The 25305-nt window shown below is 42.2% G+C and overlaps 1 protein-coding gene across 1 annotated transcript in view; it reads left to right on the top strand.

Annotated features, from left to right (window-relative positions):
• The window catches only part of LOC130069411 (collagen alpha-1(XXIV) chain-like), a 145806-nt gene that overhangs the window by 17654 nt on the left and 102847 nt on the right, over positions 1 to 25305 (top strand). Inside the window, exons 4-5 of the mRNA XM_056233278.1 lie at positions 6660 to 6713; positions 11849 to 11902. Coding sequence (XP_056089253.1) covers positions 6660 to 6713; positions 11849 to 11902 — 108 coding nt within the window. The remainder of the gene's footprint in view (positions 1 to 6659; positions 6714 to 11848; positions 11903 to 25305) is intronic.

The raw sequence follows: 25305 nt of genomic DNA on the forward strand, positions 1-25305 counted from the left end.
AGGGTGGAGCGCAGTATTTATCAAGTGTAGGTCAGTAGGCCACTGTGAACCTCAATTCCAGAATCCCAGAATATATTCAATCACGCCAATAAACGAACGCTTATATGAGCCAGAAGCAGATTATCTTTTTGGAAAAGATTATGAAGACGCCTCTAAAGTAATGTTTTATTCATGTTGCTTGCACAATTAAGGCATTTGCATACGTGGTTTGTGTGAGGATATGTGGATCTTAGACATGTCTTTGTGGATATTTTTGTTGGACGTCACCCTAAGTGCTCCTACTTGGCTGAGGGATAACGGTGCATTCCTCTCTTGGAAGAACTGGGGGAGGTAAACTCACCAGCTGGGACTATCCAAAGTCAGCGTTTCATTGCACTTTCCTCTCCTGTTGTAAGTCTAATCATGCCTTGAAGGTACAAATCAGTGAATGAGATGGATAGCTTCAGTTTTGTTTCTGTAGCACAGCAATCCATTTATTCAAATCTTATTACATTTTTAATACTTCATCCTGTCAGAGTTCCCTCAATCACCTTTGCTTTTCAGCTTAAACCAGGACATTAGCTGGTCTATCTTGATGGTTTTAGAGGGGGTTTGAGCACAATGCTAGCTAGGGGTGTGCGATCTGACGATTTTATATCGTGATTGGCCTTGAAGATGTCCACGCTCTACTTTCCAAGTGAATCGTAGACATCTTAATATTTGATGTCCTCGTAATAATGTTGCCTAATGTGCTGTTCTGACTGGCCTAATTATATCATGTGACTCCATCATGTGTCTTTCATGAGTGGCCACGCATTTGAAAAATAGCCAACATCAGTAGGGCTGTGCGATCAATCAAATTTTAGTTTCGGTTTTGACTTTTGGCTTCCAACAATTATAAAAATGTGATAATCAAGATAAAATGATCATTGTGTCGCATGCCGTTTGTCTCCTTTAAAGCGGTGTGCTTTCGCCCCTCCTTAAAAGCCTCAATTTAATGTCCAAATCAGTCAAATCATGTAACGTGACTGTCGTAAAATGCAGTCTACTAAGGGACATGCTTTATTTTTAAAATAATTATTATTAGCGCATCCCCCACGTGCGAGCCGGAGCGAAACATGGATGAGCAAAGTACATGGTGGTTGAGGAGAACAAATTAAATGCAACGAATTAAAATTATACTTGGGGGTTCAGATGCGCCTATACGGTCAAATATACACAAAAATATGTCTGTCTTGACTAGTATTTACTTAAGACAGTCAGTTTTGTCTTAAGTGAACAAACAGTTGGAAAAGAAATGGGATGCGTGTCATTATATTAGATCCATGCATTCGGTCTTAAAGCCTAAAGCACGTTCCTGCTGCTGTCTGTCATTAATGTCCAACCAAAGACAAAGACCAAATCCCTCTCTGCTGTGGACTGAATAACTTCAGGAGTAGTTTGAATAAGAATCAATGTAGATTTAATTGAAGACTATGCAGTGTTTTAAAGCTTAACTCAGGGTTTAATTATTATCTTGACAACTGGTTGTTTATTGCATTAAGTCCACAGGCTTGTTCCAGTGTGGATATTCTCCAGACGAGTACATCTCAACATTGGGAAGATTGTGACTTAGATCATGGATTGTGATTGAGATCGTGATATGAAATTTTGGGAAGATCGCCCACCCCTATTATTGGCTATAGTCATTTTTTGGGCCATTTAGTTTGAGCAGCTTAAAATATTCAAAAGCAAGAACTTTCTATGTCAGGTCGCTGATCATACTCAGTCGATGCACTCAAATAATTAGCATTTTTTTGGTTAAAGCATGGGTTGTTATGATGACATAAATCTTTGTTATTCAGAAATAATAGATTGTTTTCTCTCTTGTAATATTGTGTTGTAAAAGTTGTGTAGCAACTAGTTTTGGTGTATAGAAGTAATTCTAAGAAACCTGTTCAGATTGCTTAACAAACTGACACACACACACACGTCACTGTTATGTTATTTCAATGCTCATTATGTCGTCAGCTTTTTCTACATTCAATCATCCAACCAACTTTTAAAACAGAGTCGAACAGTGAACAATGATGTAGGTTAAACATGTAGGTTCGGCTACGGCTTCAGATTTGTCAGAGTTTCCACGGATCTGGCCCTGAACGCTGCATGGCCCCCACACGTTTCGTCTCCTCTGAAAGGCTGTGCACGACTAACCTCCGCTCCACATGTTCCTACACACACTTCTGTCAAGAAGCAGCCAAAACATAAGACACACATTAGGAGGACTGGTGCTTTCAAAACCTGTGAGTCTTTGTTTATGTGGGTCTTGAATAATGGTCGTCATAACACAGAGCCATCTCAGAGTTTCTTCTCTGCCAGTCTCGCCTTATGTTTGTACACTTAGACTTAGACTTTATGTATTTTATATATACACATATACATACATATATACTGTATGTGTGTGTGTGTGTGTGTGTGTGTGTGTGTGTGTGTGTGTGTGTGTGTGTGTGTGTGTGTGTGTGTGTGTGTGTGTGTGTGTATATAATTTATACAATGTAATATATATATATATATATAATACATATAATAAAATAACTAATAATAATATAATATATTATAATATATGTAAAATTATATATTTATAATATATGTAAAATTATATATTTATAATATAATATATACTGTATATATATAATGTAATCTTTTTTATATTTATATTTAAATATTTACATAATTTTATACAAACTGCATATAAATATATACATATTTTATATGCAACTATATATATATATATTAAAATATACTATTTATAATAATAATTGTAATATATATATATATATATATATATATATATATATATGTGCATGTGTATATATATAATATATACTGTATATATATAATGTAATCTTTTTTATATTTATATTTAAATATTTACATAATTTTATACAAACTGCATATAAATATATACATATTTTATATGCAACTATATATATATATATTAAAATATACTATTTATAATAATAATTGTAATATATATATATATATATATATATATATGCATGTGTATATATATATATATATATATATATAAAATACACATAATAATATTAGATGCATGTTCATTCATAATAATATTAGTTTATCTATTAGATACACATAATATTATTATAATATTATAACATAGTAAATAAAAAATATATGTATGTATATATACTTGCAAATATATATATATATAATTATATGTGTGTGTGTGTGTGTGTGTGTATGTTTTAGTAATGCTTATTACATTTAGTAATTAAATAAATAAATGTATTTATTATATTTTTATTGCCATTATTTTTATATTACTATGGCACTGTGTTCTGTTTAAGCTGCACTGAAATAATCATTTAAACTGTGTGCACTCTCGTTCCAGCAGTGGACGTTGTAAGTTAATGCACATTAATGTCTGATGTTGGTGTTTTGCAGTAATAGTGTGCTGGATGTTTGCAGCGTTCACACTTCACCGTCTCGTTGGCTTCATGGCCGTCTGAGCGGCTCGGCTCTGATAGTTAGCAGATCCACAGTTGTTGCAAAGACTAAAGTTTACACTTTTACTGTCTCAAACTGTTGGCAAACACCACGACTGTAGCGCTTCACCTGTGGACACACTCGCACAGAGACAATAACTGCTGTTGGTTTCATCTTGAACACTCTCTTACTGTTCCATATGCTCAACAAACTGATATTTGACCAGGTAAATCTTGCTCTTATAGCATTACCATCATCCAAACCAGTGTGAGCTTTTAATGGCCTTTTACAAGACTCTTAAACAGAACGTTGTAAGCGATCCAGGGTTGTCTAGTTAGCGTGGCGTTCCACACAGGATAGTGAGCATCAGTGCAGTAATGGAGGGTTTTAGAGATGTAGTTTAGCGCGGTGTGACGAGACACTTTGTCAGTCTCTTGGTTTCTGTTTTTGATTGCCATGGAAACATCATTGGTCCAAAACCCTGCTGCACATTTCTGTTTATTAAACATTAAAAATGTTCTGATTGCCTGTGATTTTGTCAGATTTTGTACTGAGTTAAGAAACAACTTTGCTAATCTTTGGTGGTTCCATCCATCCATCTATCCATCCATCCATCCATCCATCCATCCATCCATCCATCCATCCATTAATCAATCAATCTATCTATCAATCGATCCATCCATCCACCCACCCACCCACCCATCCACCCATCCATCCATCCATCCATCCATCCATCCATCCATCCATCCATTAATCAATCTATCAATCCATCCATCCATCCATCCACCCATCCATCCATCCATCCATCCATCCATCCATCCATCCATCCATCCATTAATCAATCTATCTATCAATCCACCCACCCATCCATCTATCAATCCATCCATCTATCAATCCATCCACCCACCCACCCACCCATTAATCCATCCATCAATCCATCCACCCACCCACCCATCCATCCATTAATCAATCCATCCATCCATTAATCCATCCATCAATCCACCCACCCACCCACCCACCCATCCATCCATCAATCCATCCATCCACCCACCCACCCATCCATCTATCCATCCATCCATCCATCCATCCATCCATCCACCCACCCATCCATCAATCCATCCATCCATCCATCCATCCATCCATCCATCCATCCACCCATCCATCCATCAATCCATCCATCCACCCACCTATCCATCCATTAATCCATCCATCCATCCATCCATCCATCCACCCACCCATCCATCCATCAATCCATCCATCCACCCACCCACCCACCCATCCATCTATCCATCCATCCATCCATCCATCCATCCACCCACCCACCCATCCATCCATCCATCCACCCATCCATCCATTAATCCATCCATCCATCCATCCATCCATCCACCTACCCACCCATCCATCCATCCATCCATCCAATCCATCCATCCACCCACCAACCCATCCATCCATCCATCCATCTATCAATCCATCCATCCACCCACCCATCCATCCATCCATCCATCCATCCATCAATCCATCCATCCACCCATCCATCCACCCATCCATCCATCCATCCACCTACCCACCCATCCATCCATCTATCAATCAATCCATCCATCCATTAACCCACCCACCCACGCATCCATCTATCTATCAATCCATCCATCCACCCATCCATCCACCCATCCACCCACCCACCCATCCATCCACCATCCATCCACCCATCCACCCACCCACCCACCCATCCATCCATCCATCCACCCACCAACCCATCCATCCATCCATCCATCCATCTATCAATCCATCCATCCACCCACCCATCCATCCATCCATCCATCCATCCATTAACCCACCCACCCATCCATCTATCTATCAATCCATCCATCCACCCATCCATCCATCCACCCATCCACCCACCCACCCATCCATCCATCCACCCACCCACCCACCCATCCATCCATCCATCCACCCACCCACCAACCCATCCATCTATCAATCCATCCATCCATCCACCCACCCATCCATCCATCCATCCATCCACCCATCCATCCATTAATCCATCCATCCATCCATTCACCCACCCACCCACCCATCCATCCATCTATCCATCCACCCACCCACCCACCCATCCATCTATCTATCTATCAATCCATACATCCACCCATCAATCCATCAATCCATCCATCCATCCATCCACCCACCCATCCATCCATCCATCCATGCACCCATCCATCCATCTATCCATCCACCCACCCACCCATCCATCTATCTATCAATCCATACATCCACCCATCAATCCATCCATCCATCCATCCACCCACCCATCCATCCATCCATCCATCCATGCACCCACCCACCCATCCTCCATCCATCCATTCATCCATCCATCCATCCATCCATCCATCCATCCACCAATCCATCCATCCATCCATCCACCCATCCATCCATCAATCCATCCATCCACCCATCCACCCACCAACCCATCCACCCATCCATCCATCCATCAATCCATCCATCCATCAATCCATCCATCCACCCATCCACCCACCCACCCATCCATCCATCCATCCATCCATCCATCCATCCAGAATTAATAAATTCAATAAAGACATTTGATAATTGCAAATAAATGCTGCTCTTTTGAACTTTCTATTCATCAAAGAATCCTGAAAGATAAAATGTATCACAGTTTCTACAAAAATATGAGTCAACACAACTGTTTTCAACCCTGATAATAATCATAAATGTTTCTTGAGCATCAGATCCTCATATTAGAGTGATATACACACAGTACCTGTCAAAAGTTTGGAAACATTGTTTTTGAAAGAAGTCTTTTCTGCTCACCACTTATTACATAATTATTCATTTTATTTATGTATTTGGAACTTGATGGATTTAAAGCAAACAAAAACCTCACTTGTTTTGGACATGTCCAGCTCTGTATGGAATATTTCTCCATGTTTTCACACTGTATGTACAGTCATCTCAGATCTCTAACCACGAAGCCACTCATCTCTCAGTAATCCCTCCATAAATCGCATCGTTGGCATTCATAAATCTGTGTTTCAGCTCTGATTCGTGGACTGAAGGGTTTCTGTGTTGAGAGAGCGGGAGTCGGACACGCGGTTCCACTTACACTCGTTCTTGTGATGTTAAGAATCAGTTGTTCATGAATTGATCTGTCTTTCTGCTCATCTGTCTCTCTGCAGGGTCCTGCCGGCCCCCCCGGTCTCCCCGGACCCCCTGGGAAGAGAGGACCGCGGGTACGTCATAGCGGATCAATGTTTGGTTACGGATTCATGCTACATCTGTTTTTTTTTACTTTATGAAAACAATTAGATAACATGAGTCTTTCCAAAGTTGTTGTTGCTGATATAATATTCTCTATATGAGTGTCAGTGTTCCTGAACTCCTGAAACGCCTCCATTGTAGTCTTGAGTTTCTTCCGGGAACGAACACGTCTCAATATTCCAATTCATTACACAATTAATACGCAGAATAAAGGGGCGGGGCCTGGTTGAGTTAGTCAGTAGTGTGTTAAACTGGCGGTTATGGAAAGGAGCGGGGCATTTCCCAAACACACTGAACACCAGAACAGGTTTCCTGCTTGAATGTTGATTATTTCCCCCATATTATCCATTGTTGCGGCTCCTCTCTTCAGGAGTGTGTTCCCGTATACGCCGTAACTCGCTGTTTAACTATCATAGTACGATACATCGTTGAAGAAATCAATTCGCTAGTCACGACTGTTTCCCAAAACCGGATTGTCGCAAATTGGTCGTTCAACCACCCTGGTTAATGATGTCACGCAGATGTTGGAGTAATAAATACTTTTAATGAATCTGTTTGAGATCGAAGTAACGCTAGATGTTTTGCTATAAATTACAGACATGCATCTGAGGACTATTTCTCATTTTTCTCAGTTATTTTGCTTTATTTCCAGATTCAGATTAACGAATGTTTGTTAGAACGATGGTTTCGGGAAACACCGACTCGTTGAACTGCTGATAATGATGGGTCTTGCTACCATATTTGGCTAACAATGCTTTTGGGAAACACACCCCTGTTTACTTCCTGTCTCTATTAAGCCCCTCCTCCTAAAAAGCACACTGTGCTCTGATTGGTCGGCTGGATCAGTGTGTTGTGATTGGTCGAGCGCTTCGAGTGTGTTTGGGAAATGTCCCGCCCCTTTCCATAACCGCCAGTTTAACACACTACTAACTAACTCAACCAGGCCCCGCCCCTTTATTCTGCGCATTAATTATTTAAATGAGGAATATTGTGACGTGTTCGTTACCCGGAAGAAACTTGAGACAACAATGGAGGCGTTTCAGGAGTTCAGAAACACTGACTCTGATATAGAGAAGAACGCTCATGCTCAAACAGCAACATCACACACTAAAAGCAAAAAACATGCTTTAATTTTATATGAGTTTCTCTTTAAACTTGCTCCTTGAGTCACACACACGGCTGCTGTCAGGGATGTAATGCAGTAAGTGATTGATGGTTTATTCTCAGACGCCGTCTGTCAGGATCATTCCTGATCATCTGAGACGTGCGGTGAGACTCTGTTAACTCAACACTAACTCAATAGCTGTTCAGAAGCACTAATAGTGAGTCGAATTACAGTTCTGTCATCCTGTACTCACTGACTTTCTTCCATGAAACACAAAAGGAGATCTTTAGCAGTGAAAGGGAATTGGGACTCGGGTTAGAAATTGGAAATTGTTTTCTTTTTTCTACCTATAATATTCGGTTCTAGAACAGGTCTTGAATGTCTGCGTCTGCAATGTTCGTCTGATGCAGATTGAACATTAAAGTCGAATTTATCTTGATAGCAATCAATAATAGAAGTGGTTTAAATATTAAAACATTTACATATATCTTATGTGGAAGTCACAGGACCAAAAAACGTTTGTCCGAATGCAATGACAGACATCACAAGTCATCAGTCAAGTCAAGTTAAGTCATCTTCATTTATATAGCTCTTTTAACAATGTAGATTGTTCCAAAGCGGCTTTACAGTGATAATAGGTAAATAATAAATTAAAGTAACAGAGATTGTTTTGGCTTACAGCATCTCTAGAATAAAGTTCTAACGCAACGATCATTAGTTATTAACTTAGGGCCGCTAACCAGACACCGTTCAAACAGAAAACTCTTAAGTTCTCTCTATGCAAACTTTAAAAACGCGAATTAGTGATCAACCCGTGACGTTCTACCCGGACCTCTTCACACTCTCAGACTGGGATTTATGCATTTCAGTGTCGACGCTATCAACGCTGAGATGAACCTGCAGCAGTCAGGTGGTACAAGAGCTTTGCAGACTCTGCTCTGGCTGTGAGCGTTCCTGTGTTTTAGACGACGCTTGGCTTTATGGGGTTCCATTTGTGCCAAAAATGAGTCGACTGCTTTGTGCTTTGTACTATACATGTTGTCCTTGTCAACAGTCATTGCCTAGTTGTGAAGAGTTTGGTTCCAAAATGCGATAAACGCCATTTAAAAAAAAAATAGTTACTGCAAAAATCAGTATTGTATCTGGTTGGTATTGAAAAGTCAATGTTTAATTTTAAGTAAAATGCGATATCCGCCGTGTTATTCTGTCATGTTTTCTCCCTTTCTTTCCAAACCGCGACAAACGCCAGTCTCCCTTCTCAGCAGATGTATCCGCTCTCAACCAATCACAGCGCACCATTCCACGCAATGTAAACAGTAACGGCAGCGCCTTAAATACACCCGGCTTCCTAGTTTTTCTTATCTATTTTGTACTTTTCGATCAACAAACAAACAAAAAAATGAATAATTTTGCCGGCATTGATGAACCTGTGGTTGTTTCTGCGGTGGGTAAGAAACGTAAGGCATCGAAATCGAATCATTTACGTGAGGAGATTAAGAAGATGAGGCACTCGGGAGGAGGAAAAATGTTTTCAATCTTCTCTACAGTTCTTAATAAAAATATTATACTAATAAACTTACGTCGTTGTGTATTTTCAACAGTTTCAATATGAAAAAAAAACTTTTATATTGATTCAACGGATTAATTGCATTTTGAATTTTTTAAAAAAAAATGGATTTATTGCATTTTGGGGGGAAAATAATCCGTTTTTATAATAAATCTTTGAAAATCAAAACCTGGATTTAATTTTTTTTTGTTATTATGACCTACAAATGCTATGTGAAAGTTTGAAACAGAAAATAGTGGTTTTCATCTTTCCACTTTCTTGGTAAAGAAAACACATTTTTACTCAAATTAATCTAAATGGATTTATTGCGTTTTGGAACCAAACTCTTCATATGTTGATGTGTTTGTTCTTTGTTTTCATCATCTTGCTCTGGCGTCTGGTCGTCTTGTTCTGTCATCTTAACTGTCGTCTCTTTCTGTCAGTTGGTTAACTGAACTGTCGTCTTGTTCTATCATCTTACCTGAAAAAGTAGTAAGGACAGAATAAATCAACATAAACAGAGAACATACACATCAACATATACTGATTTATCTGAACAACTAGGCAATGACTGTTGACAAGGACAAAATGTATAGTAGGGCTGTTGGAACGAATTCCGAAATTGGAATATAATTCGAATATTAACAAAATCAATACTATTCGAATGCTGAACTTACTATTCGAATATTGCTTTTTTATGTGTGTATATATATATATATATATATATAATATGTATGTATATATATATATTTTTTTAAATGTGCAATCTTGCCTTTCTCACCACCTTGGCTTACACGCATGTGAAAATGAAATGTTTTTGTTTCGTCTGATGAACAATAAAGATTTGGAATCATAACACAATTGTGCACGCTATCCACGTTGATCATCATAACAATACTGTCAAAAATGGTAAATGTTTAACGACGTAAAAAAGCGCCCCCCCAAAGCGCCCGTGAAGCGCAAATATCTCGGCGAAAACTCAACGGATTTGGCGGGCTCGTTGGAACCGTCTAGTCGAACTGAAAAGAACGATATAAGTTTCAGAATTTTTGGTGGTGTTTTAGCGGAGATATTAGCCGAAAACCATCGGAAGCGCTTCAACCATATTCAGCACGAATAAAATGTTTATTGTAATGTTAGATATCCCTCTAGTGGACAGAACGTGTAACAACAACCACATGCTATAGTGGCATTGGCGATCCATAAGCCTGAGTAATATCGTAAATATTAATAATAGGATGAATTTGAGCATTTAATATTCGAATATTATTCGAATATTAAATAAAATAAGGAATGGAATTCGAATAGTATTATAGAGGAAGATTGACAACCCTAATGTATAGTACAAAGCAGTCGACTCATTTTTGGCACAAACTGAACCCCATATTGGAGGCTCTCTGAAGGGATGGTGTGATGTAATGCTGTTAAAGCTAATTGCTATTGCTAGTTTGCTAGCCTCTTCGAAATTGCATACAGTACCTTTAACTTGACTGCAAAATTAGAATATTGCATATGTTGCATATAATATGCGAACATAGCAGCGTTTCCATCCCATGTGTTCAAGAGAACAAAATGGTCACTTCCTGATAAATTGGCTCAACACCCGCCTCATTTAGTTGGGTTGAATCGCACTAGAGTTCGTTGTCCCCCTCGGTGCGGTTCGTTTGGGCCGGTGTGAATGCAGCGATCGCACTCGGGTGCGCACCAAAAGCGGACCAAACAAGCGAACCAGACCTTCTCGAAGAACTCTGGAGCGGTTCGTTTGTGGTGAGAACGTGATCCGACCTCCAACAGACCCGACTGCCGAAGAACTGCGCATTTTTGGACTTAACCAGCTACCGTAGTCCGCTCTGCATTATGGGATGAGGACTAATGCTTGTTGACAGTTTGCACGGACAAACTCTGAGTTGTGAGGAGGTCTGATGACCATATCGGGTCCCAACTTTCAAAAACCGGAAGAACAGCGTAATCTCTGCTTTGTTTAGCGAACAGCTCAGGGAAAGGGAGTTTTCCCGCACGTTAATTTTGACCAATCGAAGTGCAGTTGTGGGAATATGTTCAAGACGCATCTGGCCAACGAGTGATGTGGATGTTGTCACATGACTGCATTTTGGTTCGTTTCATCAACTCGTCAACTGATTCGGACTAGAGCAATCAGTGCGGTGTGAAAAGGAACCCAAACACCTGAAAAATGCTACAAAGTGTGTGTGAGACGCTTCTGGAGGGAATTAAACCCAATCATTCTGATCACACACTTCGACTCCGGCGTTTCAGAAACACCAAACCAACATTAGAGATGCTGCGATGCCATTGGTCCGCTGGTTACTCCAGTTAGCCAATCACAGCCGACGCTCAGGGACATCCAGGGATTTATTCGGAAAACGTGTTTTAATCGTACTCATCTGATGTTGATAAATGTCTGACTCTATGTAAGCGCCTCTGTTTCTGTCTCCCAGGGTCCGTCTGGTCCTCACGGGAGCCCCGGGCTGCCTGGTCTACCTGGTCTGAAGGTAAGTTTCCGTTTTCAGGCTCTTTACACATTCTCTTCCAGCCACACTGATGGATTTGATGGATTTCTGTGTTACGATAACATCCTCCGGCCGGATTGCACTGTTGTTACATTACAGCGTATTGGACGTTCGCTAGACGCTCGTTCACTGCCATTCTTCCTGTTCAAACTCGCCACCTTTCAAAGCTTGAATAGTTCTTCTTTCCGTAGTGTGTGTGTGTGTGTGTGTGTGACGTGGAGGATTTGAACAACACTGGAAAGAGCCGTTGGGGAGACACTGACAGATTGATCTGCTGAAAGATGAGAGGAAAATGTGTATATATAGCCACAATATTAAGAGCCTGTTTGTGTGTGTGTTTGTGTGTGTGTGTGTGTGTGTGCGTGTGTGTGTATGTGTGTGTGTGTGTGTGTACTTTAGTTACATTTTTGTAATTTAGTAGTTTTTGCTTTTTAATAACATTTCTAAATAGTTTTCATGTATTTTTATTTATTAATATTTAGCTTTTTAGCAAAAAAAAAAATTGCTTTAATTTTCTATTGTTTTCATTTATTTTTATTCCAGTTTTACTTTTATTATTTTATTTCTGGTTAGTAGTTTAGGTGCTTTTATCTAGTTGCCAATTTTAATTAAATTATATTTATTATTTTAAAGTAATATTCATATAATTTTTTCAGCTTTATTTAAATTACCAATAATGTGTTGACTAGTTTTCGATGTAGTCGTTGGTACGCACACTGACTGTAAGTGAGAGTAATGGCGGTGTAGTGAAAGATCTGTTCTGATAGATGAAAGGTTGCGGGTTCAAACCCCTCGAGGGTAATAAACTTACTGAAGGTTATTCCAGCAGGACTGAACCTGTGGGACGGGACGTGAAAGTCGGGGAAAAGAAAACGTGTGTGTGTGTGTGCGTGTGCGCACGTGCGTTTGTGTGTGTGTGTGTGTGTGTGTGTGTGAGAGAGAGAGTGTGTCTGTGTGAGTGTGTGTGTGTGTGTGTGTCCTGAAAGGTGATTGACCTGTTCAGTTTTTCCAGCAGTGGGAAAAAGGCCCAACAGGTGTGTGTCAGTGTGAATCTTCAACACTGATGATGATTTCCATGTGAAACATATTGAAAATATAACAAAATAAACCTTCATTTTCATCAGAGCTTGCACTGCTACAATAATCAGAGGATCGATGTGTTCAGTGGGTGTAGTGTGTGTTCAGTGTTCAGTGTTCAGTGGATGTAGTGTGTGTTCAGTGGATGTAGTGTGTGTTCAGTGTTCAGTTTTCAGTGGATGTAGTGTGTGTTCAGTGTTCAGTGGATGTGGTGTGTGTTCAGTGGATGTAGTGTGTGTTCAGTGTTCAGTGGATGTGGATGTGGTGTGTGTTCAGTTTTCAGTGGATGTAGTGTGTGTTCAGTGTTCAGTGTTCAGTGGATGTGGTGTGTGTTCAGTGGATGTAGTGTGTGTTCAGTGTTCAGTGTTCAGTGGATGTGGTGTGTGTTCATTGTTCAGTGGATGTGGTGTGTTCAGTGTTCAGTGGATGTGGTGTGTGTTCAGTGTTCAGTGGATGTAGTGTGTGTTCAGTGTTCAGTGGATGTGGTGTGTGTTCAGTGGATGTAGTGTGTGTTCAGTGTTCAGTGTTCAGTGGATGTGGTGTGTGTTCAGTGGATGTTGTGTGTGTTCAGTGTTCAGTGGATGTAGTGTGTGTTCAGTAGATGTGGTGTGTGTTCAGTGTTCAGTGGATGTGGTGTGTGTTCAGTGGATGTTGTGTGTGTTCAGTGTTCAGTGGATGTAGTGTGTGTTCAGTAGATGTGGTGTGTGTTCAGTGTTCAGTGGATGTAGTGTGTGTTCAGTGTTCAGTGGATGTGGTGTGTGTTCAGTGGATGTGGTGTGTGTTCAGTTTTCAGTGGATGTAGTGTGTGTTCAGTGTTCAGTGGATGTAGTGTGTGTTCAGTGTTCAGTGGATGTAGATGTGGTGTGTGTTCAGTGTTCAGTGGATGTGGTGTGTGTTCAGTGGATGTGGTGTGTGTTCAGTGGATGTTGTGTGTGTTCAGTGGATGTTGTGTGTGTTCAGTGGATGTTGTGTGTGTTCAGTGTTCAGTGTTCAGTGGATGTTGTGTGTGTTCAGTGTTCAGTGGATGTAGTGTGTGTTCAGTGGATGTAGTGTGTGTTCAGTGTTCAGTGGATGTGGATGTGGTGTGTGTTCAGTGGATGTTGTGTGTGTTCAGTGTTCAGTGGATGTGGTGTGTTCAGTGTTCAGTGAATGTGGATGTAGTGTGTGTTCAGTGTTCAGTGGATGTGGTGTGTGTTCAGTGGATGTAGTGTGTGTTCAGTGTTCAGTGGATGTGGATGTGGTGTGTGTTCAGTGGATGTTGTGTGTGTTCAGTGTTCAGTGGATGTGGTGTGTGTTCAGTGGATGTAGTGTGTGTTCAGTGTTCAGTGGATGTAGTGTGTGTTCAGTGGATGTTGTGTGTGTTCAGTGTTCAGTGGTGTGTGTTCAGTGTTCAGTGGATGTAGTGTGTGTTCAGTGTTCAGTGGATGTGGTGTGTGTTCAGTGGATGTAGTGTGTGTTCAGTGTTCAGTGGATGTAGTGTGTGTTCAGTGGATGTGGTGTGTGTTCAGTGGATGTGGTGTGTGTTCAGTGGATGTGGTGTGTGTTCAGTGGATGTTGTGTGTGTTCAGTGGATGTTGTGTGTGTTCAGTGGATGTTGTGTGTGTTCAGTGTTCAGTGTTCAGTGGATGTTGTGTGTGTTCAGTGTTCAGTGTTCAGTGGATGTAGTGTGTGTTCAGTGGATGTAGTGTGTGTTCAGTGTTCAGTTTTCAGTGGATGTAGTGTGTGTTCAGTGTTCAGTGGATGTGGTGTGTGTTCAGTGGATGTAGTGTGTGTTCAGTGTTCAGTGGATGTGGATGTGGTGTGTGTTCAGTGGATGTAGTGTGTGTTCAGTGTTCAGTGGATGTGGTGTGTGTTCAGTGTTCAGTGGATGTGGTGTGTTCAGTGTTCAGTGGATGTAGTGTGTGTTCAGTGTTCAGTGGATGTGGTGTGTGTTCAGTGGATGTAGTGTGTGTTCAGTGTTCAGTGGATGTAGTGTGTGTTCAGTGGATGTTGTGTGTGTTCAGTGTTCAGTGTTCAGTGGATGTGGTGTGTGTTCAGTGTTCAGTGGATGTGGTGTGTGTTCAGTGTTCAGTGGATGTGGTGTGTGTTCAGTGGATGTGGTGTGTGTTCAGTGGATGTGGTGTGTGTTCAGTGGATGTGGTGTGTGTTCAGTGTTCAGTGGATGTAGTGTGTGTTCAGTGTTCAGTGGATGTAGTGTGTGTTCAGTGTTCAGTGGATGTAGTGTGTGTTCAGTGGATGTTGTGTGTGTTCAGTGTTCAGTGTTCAGTGGATGTTGTGTGTGTTCAGTGTTCAGTGGATGTAGTGTGTGTTCAGTGTTCAGTGGATGTAGTGTGTGTTCAGTGGATGTTGTGTGTGTTCAGTGTTCAGTGGATGTAGTGTGTGTTCAGTGTTCAGTGGATGTGGTGTGTGTTCAGTGGATGTGGTGTGTGTTCAGTTTTCAGTGGCTGTAGTGTGTGTTCAGTGTTCAGTGGATGTAGTGTGTGTTCAGTGGATGTGGTGTGTGTTCAGTGTTCAGTGAATGTGGTGTGTGTTCAGTGGATGTGGTGTGTGTTCAGTTTTCAGTGGATGTAGTGTGTGTTCAGTGTTCAGTGGATGTGGTGTGTGTTCAGTGGATGTAGTGTGTGTTCAGTGTTCAGTGGATGTAGTGTGTGTTCAGTGGATGTGGTGTGTGTTCAGTGTTCAGTGGATGTAGTGTGTGTTCAGTGTTCAGTGGATGTGGTGTGTGTTCAGTGGATGTGGTGTGTGTTCAGTGTTCAGTGGATGTAGTGTGTGTTCAGTGGATGTTGTGTGTGTTCAGTGTTCAGTGGATGTAGTGTGTGTTCAGTGGATGTGGTGTGTGTTCAGTGTTCAGTGGATGTAGTGTGTGTTCAGTGGATGTGGTGTGTGTTCAGTGGATGTGGTGTGTGTTCAGTGTTCAGTGGATGTAGTGTGTTCAGTGTTCAGTGAATGTGGTGTGTGTTCAGTGGATGTAGTGTGTGTTCAGTGTTCAGTGGATGTAGTGTGTGTTCAGTGTTCAGTGGATGTAGTGTGTGTTCAGTGGATGTGGTGTGTGTTCAGTGTTCAGTGAATGTGGTGTGTGTTCAGTGGATGTGGTGTGTGTTCAGTTTTCAGTGGATGTAGTGTGTGTTCAGTGTTCAGTGGATGTGGTGTGTGTTCAGTGGATGTAGTGTGTGTTCAGTGTTCAGTGGATGTGGTGTGTGTTCAGTGGATGTGGTGTGTGTTCAGTGTTCAGTGGATGTAGTGTGTTCAGTGTTCAGTGGATGTAGTGTGTGTTCAGTGGATGTGGTGTGTGTTCAGTGGATGTAGTGTGTGTTCAGTGGATGTAGTGTTTGTGTGTTCAGTGGATGTGGTTTTTGTTCAGTGGATGTAGTGTGTGTGTGTTCAGTGGATGTAGTGTGTGTTCAGTGGATGTAGTGTGTGTTCATTGGATGTAGTGTGTTCAGTGGATGTAGTGTGTGTTCAGTGGATGTGGTGTGTGTTTATTGGATGTGGTGTGTGTTCAGTGTTCAGTGGATGTAGTGTGTGTTCAGTGTTCAGTGGATGTAGTGTGTGTTCAGTGTTCAGTGGATGTAGTGTGTGTTCAGTGTTCATTGGATGTGGTGTGTGTTCAGTGTTCAGTGGATGTAGTGTGTTCAGTGGATGTGGTGTGTGTTCAGTGGATGTGGTGTGTGTTTATTGAATGTAGTGTGTGTTCAGTGTTCATTGGATGTGGTGTGTGTTCAGTGTTCAGTGGATGTAGTGTGTGTTCAGTGGATGTGGTGTGTGTTTATTGGATGTAGTGTGTGTTCAGTGTTCATTGGATGTGATGTGTGTTCAGTGTTCAGTGGATGTAGTGTGTGTTTATTTTTAATGTGGTTTGTGTTCAGTGGATGTAGTTTGTGTTCAGTGGATGTAGTGTGTGTTCAGTGTTCAGTGGATGTAGTGTGTGTTCAGTGTTCAGTGGATGTAGTGTGTGTTCAGTGTTCAGTGGATGTAGTGTGTGTTCAGTGTTCATTGGATGTGGTGTGTGTTCAGTGTTCAGTGGATGTAGTGTGTTCAGTGGATGTGGTGTGTGTTCAGTGGATGTGGTGTGTGTTTATTGAATGTAGTGTGTGTTCAGTGTTCATTGGATGTGGTGTGTGTTCAGTGTTCAGTGGATGTGGTGTGTGTTCAGTGGATGTGGTGTGTGTTTATTGGATGTAGTGTGTGTTCAGTGTTCATTGGATGTGATGTGTGTTCAGTGTTCAGTGGATGTAGTGTGTGTTTATTTTTAATGTGGTTTGTGTTCAGTGGATGTGGTGTGTGTTCAGTGTTCAGTGGATGTAGTGTATGTTCAGTGTTCAGTGGATGTGGTGTGTGTTCAGTGGATGTAGTGTGTGTTCAGTGTTCAGTGGATGTGGTGTGTGTTCAGTGGATGTAGTGTGTGTTCAGTGTTCAGTGTTCAGTGGATGTGGTGTGTGTTCAGTGTTCAGTGGATGTAGTGTGTGTTCAGTGTTCAGTGGATGTAGTGTGTGTTCAGTGGATGTGGTGTGTTCAGTGTTCAGTGGATGTGGTGTGTGTTCAGTGTTCAGTGGATGTAGTGTGTGTTCAGTGTTCAGTGGATGTAGTGTGTGTTCAGTGTTCAGTGGATGTGGTGTGTGTTCAGTGTTCAGTGGATGTAGTGTGTGTTCAGTGTTCAGTGGATGTGGATGTGGTGTGTGTTCAGTGTTCAGTGGATGTAGTGTGTGTTCAGTGTTCAGTGGATGTGGATGTGGTGTGTGTTCAGTGTTCAGTGGATATGGATGTGGTGTGTGTTCAGTGTTCAGTGGATGTAGTGTGTGTTCAGTGGATGTGGTGTGTGTTCAGTGTTCAGTGGATGTAGTGTGTGTTCAGTGTTCAGTGGATGTAGTGTGTGTTCAGTGTTCAGTGGATGTGGTGTGTGTTCAGTGTTCAGTGGATGTGGTGTGTGTTCAGTGTTCAGTGGATGTGGTGTGTGTTCAGTGTTCAGTGGATGTAGTGTGTGTTCAGTGTTCAGTGGATGTAGTGTGTGTTCAGTGTTCAGTGGATGTGGTGTGTGTTCAGTGTTCAGTGGATGTGGTGTGTGTTCAGTGTTCAGTGGATGTAGTGTGTGTTCAGTGTTCAGTGGATGTGGTGTGTGTTCAGTGGATGTAGTGTGTGTTCAGTGTTCAGTGGATGTAGTGTGTGTTCAGTGTTCAGTGGATGTGGTGTGTGTTCAGTGTTCAGTGGATGTAGTGTGTGTTCAGTGTTCAGTGGATGTGGATGTGGTGTGTGTTCAGTGTTCAGTGGATATAGTGTGTGTTCAGTGTTCAGTGGATGTGGATGTGGTGTGTGTTCAGTTTTCAGTGGATGTAGTGTGTGTTCAGTGTTCAGTGGATGTGGTGTGTGTTCAGTGGATGTGGTGTGTGTTCAGTGGATGTGGTGTGTGTTCAGTGGATGTTGTGTGTGTTCAGTGTTCAGTGTTCAGTGTTCAGTGGATGTTGTGTGTGTTCAGTGTTCAGTGGATGTAGTGTGTGTTCAGTGGATGTGGTGTGTGTTCGGTGTTCAGTGGATGTAGTGTGTGTTCAGTGTTCAGTGGATGTGGTGTGTGTTCAGTGGATGTGGTGTGTGTTCAGTGTTCAGTGGATGTAGTGTGTGTTCAGTGTCCAGTGGATGTAGTGTGTGTTCAGTGTTCAGTGGATGTGGTGTGTGTTCAGTGGATGTAGTGTGTGTTCAGTGGATGTAGTGTGTGTTCAGTGGATGTGGTGTGTGTTCAGTGGATGTGGTGTGTGTTCAGTGGATGTGGTGTGTGTTCAGTGGATGTAGTGTGTGTTCAGTGGATGTGGTGTGTGTTCAGTGGATGTAGTGTGTGTTCAGTGGATGTGGTGTGTGTTCAGTGGATGTAGTGTGTGTTCAGTGGATGTAGTGTGTGTTCAGTGGATGTAGTGTGTGTTCAGTGTTCAGTGGATGTGGTGTGTGTTCAGTGGATGTGGTGTGTGTTCAGTGGATGTAGTGTGTGTTCAGTGTTCAGTGGATGTGGTGTGTGTTCAGTGGATGTGGTGTGTGTTCAGTGGATGTGGTGTGTGTTCAGTGTTCAGTGGATGTAGTGTGTTCAGTGTTCAGTGGATGTAGTGTGTGTTCAGTGGATGTGGTGTGTGTTCAGTGGATGTAGTGTGTATTCAGTGGATGTAGTGTTTGTGTGTTCAGTGGATGTGGTTTTTGTTCAGTGGATGTAGTGTGTGTGTGTTCAGTGGATGTAGAGTGTGTTCAGTGGATGTAGTGTGTGTTCAGTGGATGTAGTGTGTGTTCATTGGATGTAGTGTGTTCAGTGGATGTAGTGTGTGTTCAGTGGATGTGGTGTGTGTTTATTGGATGTGGTGTGTGTTCAGTGTTCAGTGGATGTAGTGTGTGTTCAGTGTTCAGTGGATGTAGTGTGTGTTCAGTGGATGTGGTGTGTGTTTATTGGATGTAGTGTGTGTTCAGTGTTCATTGGATGTGGTGTGTGTTCAGTGTTCAGTGGATGTAGTGTGTTCAGTGGATGTGGTGTGTGTTCAGTGGATGTGGTGTGTGTTTATTGAATGTAGTGTGTGTTCAGTGTTCATTGGATGTGGTGTGTGTTCAGTGTTCAGTGGATGTAGTGTGTGTTCAGTGGATGTGGTGTGTGTTTATTGGATGTAGTGTGTGTTCAGTGTTCATTGGATGTGATGTGTGTTCAGTGTTCAGTGTTCAGTGGATGTAGTGTGTGTTTATTTTTAATGTGGTTTGTGTTCAGTGGATGTAGTTTGTGTTCAGTGGATGTAGTGTGTGTTCAGTGTTCAGTGGATGTAGTGTGTGTTCAGTGTTCAGTGGATGTAGTGTGTGTTCAGTGTTCAGTGGATGTAGTGTGTGTTCAGTGTTCATTGGATGTGGTGTGTGTTCAGTGTTCAGTGGATGTAGTGTGTTCAGTGGATGTGGTGTGTGTTCAGTGGATGTGGTGTGTGTTTATTGAATGTAGTGTGTGTTCAGTGTTCATTGGATGTGGTGTGTGTTCAGTGTTCAGTGGATGCAGTGTGTGTTCAGTGGATGTGGTGTGTGTTTATTGGATGTAGTGTGTGTTCAGTGTTCATTGGATGTGATGTGTGTTCAGTGTTCAGTGGATGTAGTGTGTGTTTATTTTTAATGTGGTTTGTGTTCAGTGGATCTAGTGTGTGTTCAGTGTTCATTGGATGTGGTGTGTGTTCAGTGGATGTAGTGTGTTCAGTGGATGTGGTGTGTGTTCAGTGGATGTGGTGTGTGTTGTTCAGTGTTCAGTGGATGTAGTGTGTGTTCAGTGGATGTAGTGTGTGTTCAGTGTTCAGTGGATGTGGTGTGTGTTTAGTGGATGTAGTGTGTGTTCAGTGGATGTGGTGTGTGTTCAGTGTTCAGTGGATGTAGGGTGTGTTCAGTGGATGTGGTGTGTGTTCAGTGGATGTAGTGTGTGTTCAGTGGATGTAGTGTGTGTTCAGTGGATGTAGTGTGTGTTTAGTGTTCATTGGATGTAGTGTGTGTTTATTTTTAATGTGGTTTGTGTTCAGTGGATGTAGTGTGTGTTCAGTGTTCATTGGATGTGGTTTGTGTTCAGTGGATGTAGTGTGTGTTCAGTGTTCATTGGATGTGGTGTGTGTTCAGTGGATGTAGTGTGTGTTCAGTGGATGTGGTGTGTGTTCAGTGTTCAGTGGATGTAGTGTGTGTTCAGTGGATGTAGTGTGTGTTCAGTGGATGTGGTGTGTGTTCAGTGGATGTAGTGTGTGTTCAGTGGATGTAGTGTGTGTTCAGTGGATGTAGTGTGTGTTCAGTGGATGTAGTGTGTGTTCAGTGTTCAGTGGATGTAGTGTGTGTTTATTTTTAATGTGGTTTGTGTTCAGTGGATGTAGTGTGTGTTCAGTGTTCATTGGATGTGGTTTGTGTTCAGTGGATGTAGTGTGTGTTCAGTGGATGTAGTGTGTGTTCAGTGTTCAGTGGATGTAGTGTGTGTTCAGTGGATGTAGTGTGTGTTCATTGGATGTAGTGTGTGTTCATTGGATGTAGTGTGTGTTCAGTGTTCAGTGGATGTGGTGTGTGTTCAGTGTTCAGTGGATGTGGTGTGTGTTCATTGGATGTAGTGTGTGTTCATTGGATGTAGTGTGTGTTCAGTGTTCATTGGATGTGGTGTGTGTTCATTGGATGTAGTGTGTGTTCAGTGTTCATTGGATGTGGTGTGTGTTCAGTGGATGTAGTGTGTGTTCAGTGGATGTAGTGTGTGTTCAGTGTTCAGTGGATGTAGTGTGTGTTCAGTGGATGTAGTGTGTGTTCAGTGGATGTAGTGTGTGTTTAGTGGATGTAGTGTGTGTTCAGTGTTCAGTGGATGTGGTGTGTGTTTAGTGGATGTAGTGTGTGTTCAGTGTTCAGTGGATGTAGTGTGTTCAGTGTTCAGTGGATGTAGTGTGTGTTCAGTGGATGTAGTGTGTGTTCAGTGTTCATTGGATGTGGTTTGTGCTCAGTGGATGTAGTGTGTGTTCAGTGTTCATTGGATGTGGTGTGTGTTCAGTGGATGTAGTGTGTGTTCAGTGGATGTAGTGTGTGTTCAGTGTTCAGTGGATGTAGTGTGTGTTCAGTGGATGTAGTGTGTGTTCAGTGTTCATTGGATGTAGTGTGTGTTCATTGGATGTAGTGTGTGTTCAGTGTTCAGTGGATGTAGTGTGTGTTCAGTGGATGTAGTGTATGTTTAGTGGATGTAGTGTGTGTTCAGTGTTCAGTGGATGTAGTGTGTTCAGTGTTCAGTGGATGTTGTGTGTGTTCAGTGGATGTAGTGTGTGTTCAGTGTTCAGTGGATGTAGTGTGTGTTCAGTGGATGTAGTGTGTGTTCAGTGGATGTAGTGTGTGTTCAGTGTTCATTGGATGTAGTGTGTGTTCATTGGATGTAGTGTGTGTTCATTGGATGTAGTGTGTGTTCAGTGGATGTAGTGTGTGTTCAGTGTTCATTGGATGTAGTGTGTGTTCATTGGATGTGGTGTGTGTTCAGTGTTCATTGGATGTAGTGTGTGTTCAGTGGATGTGGTGTGTGTTCAGTGTTCATTGGATGTAGTGTGTGTTCAGTGTTCAGTGGATGTAGTGTGTGTTCAGTGGATGTGGTGTGTGTTCAGTGGATGTAGTGTGTGTTCAGTGTTCAGTGGATGTGGTGTGTGTTCAGTGGATGTAGTGTGTGTTCAGTGTTCAGTGGATGTGGTGTGTGTTCATTGGATGTAGTGTGTGTTTATTGGATGTGGTGTGTGTTCAGTGGATGTAGTGTGTGTTCAGTGTTCAGTGGATGTGGTGTGTGTTCATTGGATGTAGTGTGTGTTCATTGGATGTGGTGTGTGTTCAGTGGATGTAGTGTGTGTTCAGTGTTCAGTGGATGTGGTGTGTGTTTAGTGGATGTAGTGTGTGTTCAGTGGATGTAGTGTGTGTTTAGTTTTCATTGGATGTAGTGTGTGTCCAGTGGATGTAGTGTGTGTTTAGTGTTCATTGGATGTAGTGTGTGTTCAGTGGATGTAGTGTGTGTTTAGTGTTCATTGGATGTAGTGTGTGTCCAGTGGATGTAGTGTGTGTTCAGTGGATGTAGTGTGTGTTCAGTGGATGTAGTGTGTGTTCAGTGGAAGTAGTGTGTGTTTAGTGTTCATTGGATGTAGTGTTTGTCCAGTGGATGTAGTGTGTGTTCAGTGTTCATTGGATGTAGTGTGTGTTTAGTGGATGTAGTGTGTGTTCAGTGTTCAGTGGATGTGGTGTGTGTTCAGTGGATGTAGTGTGTTCAGTGGATGTAGTGTGTGTTTAGTTTTCATTGGATGTAGTGTGTGTCCAGTGGATGTAGTGTGTGTTTAGTGTTCATTGGATGTAGTGTGTGTTCAGTGGATGTAGTGTGTGTTTAGTGTTCATTGGATGTAGTGTGTGTCCAGTGGATGTAGTGTGTGTTCAGTGGATGTAGTGTGTGTTCAGTGGATGTAGTGTGTGTTTAGTGTTCATTGGATGTAGTGTGTGTCCAGTGGATGTAGTGTGTGTTCAGTGTTCATTGGATGTAGTGTGTGTCCAGTGGATGTAGTGTGTGTTTAGTGTTCATTGGATGTAGTGTGTGTTCAGTGGATGTAGTGTGTGTTTAGTGTTCATTGGATGTAGTGTGTGTCCAGTGGATGTAGTGTGTGTTCAGTGGATGTAGTGTGTGTTCAGTGGATGTAGTGTCTGTTTAGTGTTCATTGGATGTAGTGTGTGTTCAGTGGATGTAGTGTGTGTTCAGTGGATGTGGTGTGTGTTTAGTGTTCATTGGATGTAGTGTGTGTTCAGTGGATGTAGTGTGTGTTCAGTGGATGTGGTGTGTGTTCAGTGGATGTGGTGTGTGTTCAGTGGATGTGGTGTGTGTTCAGTGGATGTGGTGTGTGTTCAGTGGATGTGGTGTGTGTTCAGTGGATGTGGTGTGTGTTCAGTGTTCATTGGATGTAGTGTGTGTTCAGTGGATGTAGTGTGTGTTCAGTGGATGTAGTGTGTGTTTAGTGTTCATTGGATGTAGTGTGTGTTCAGTGGATGTAGTGTGTGTTCAGTGGATGTGGTGTGTGTTCAGTGGATGTGGTGTGTGTTCAGTGGATGTGGTGTGTGTTCAGTGGATGTAGTGTGTGTTCAGTGGATGTGGTGTGTGTTCAGTGGATGTGGTGTGTGTTCAGTGGATTTGGTGTGTGTTCAGTGGATGTAGTGTGTGTTCAGTGGATGTGGTGTGTGTTCAGTGGATGTAGTGTGTGTTCAGTGGATGTGGTGTGTGTGTGTTCAGTGGATGTGGTGTGTGTTCAGTGGATGTAGTGTGTGTTCAGTGGATGTAGTGTGTGTTCAGTGTTCAGTGGATGTTGTGTGTGTGTGTTCAGTGGATGTTGTTTGTGTGTGTTCAGTGGATGTATAGTGTGTTCAGTGGATGTAGTGTGTGTTCAGTGTTCAGTGGATGTGGTGTGTGTGTGTTCAGTGGATGTGGTGTGTGTTCAGTGGATGTGGTGTGTGTTCAGTGGATGTAGTGTGTGTTCAGTGGATTTAGTGTGTGTTCAGTCTGTTGTGTTTGGTCTGCTCTGCTCTGATTGGTCAGATGACCCAGTCTGTTGTGATTGGTCTACTCTGCTCTGATTGGTCAGATGGCCCAGTCTGTTGTGATTGGTCTACTCTGCTCTGATTGGTCAGATGACCCAGTCTGTTGTGATTGGTCTACTCTGATCTGATTGGTCAGATGACCCAGTCTGTTGTGATTGGTCTACTCTGCTCTGATTGGTCAGATGACCCAGCCAGTTGTGATTGATCTGCTCTGCTCTGATTGGTCAGATGGCCCAGCCTGTGGTGATTGATCTACTCTGCTCTGATTGGTCAGATGACCCAGCCTGTGGTGATTGATCTGCTCTGCTCTGATTGGTCAGATGACCCATTCTGTGGTGATTGATCTACTCTGCTCTGATTGGTCAGATGACCCAGTCTGTGGTAATTGATCTACTCTGCTCCTATTGGTCAGATGGCCCAGTCTTTTGTGATTGGTCTACTCTGCACTGATTGGTCAGATGGCCCAGTCTGTTGTGATTGGTTTACTCTGCTCTGATTGGTCAGATAGCCCAGTCTGCTGTGATTGATCTACTCTGCTCTGATTGGTCAGATAGCCCAGTCTGCTGTGATTGATCTACTCTGCTCTGATTGGTCAGATAGCCCAGTCTGCTGTGATTGGAAAGATGGTCCAGTCTGCTGTGATTGGTCAGATGGCTCAGTCTGCTGTGATTGGTCTACTCTGCTCTGATTGGTCAGATGGCCCATTCTGTTGTGATTGGTCAGAAAGCAAACGCTCATTATCATATCTGAATCTCAGCTCTTGACACACAGTGATACGAACAGTAACGATGGCGTGGGTTTTACCGTATCAATCTCATCAAAGTGGATTTGCTTTGTCAGCAGAAAACAGCGTCTTCTCGACATGAACAACACGAACCAAACTCTTCCAGTCTCAGATACACTACAGTGTTTGAGGGCGGGGCTAAGAGACGCTGTTCAGCCAATCAAGACCAGAGGCGGGGATTATGCAAGTTAGTTACAAACTAACATAGGTTAAGTGGGGAAGTGAGCCTGGAATTACTTACGACTCGTTTCAGGCAGTTCAGAATCCCTTCTTTCTTTTAGGACACAAAAACATTTATCTGCAATTTACTTGCAGTATCTGCAAAATAAACTTTTCAGATATTTTCCATTTACAAACAGCTCTATTACAGACAGGGTTTGAAATTAACACCCGCCAACCCGCCAAATCCTGTCAAATCACGAGCCAATTTGGCATCTAACTTATAATTTTTACTCAGTTTGCTAAGGAAATTTGT

Source organism: Rhinichthys klamathensis, unplaced genomic scaffold (assembly GCF_029890125.1).
Source record: "Rhinichthys klamathensis goyatoka isolate OS25496 unplaced genomic scaffold, OSU_Roscu_1.1 h1tg000366l_1, whole genome shotgun sequence".
Taxonomy (NCBI): domain Eukaryota; kingdom Metazoa; phylum Chordata; class Actinopteri; order Cypriniformes; family Leuciscidae; genus Rhinichthys; species Rhinichthys klamathensis.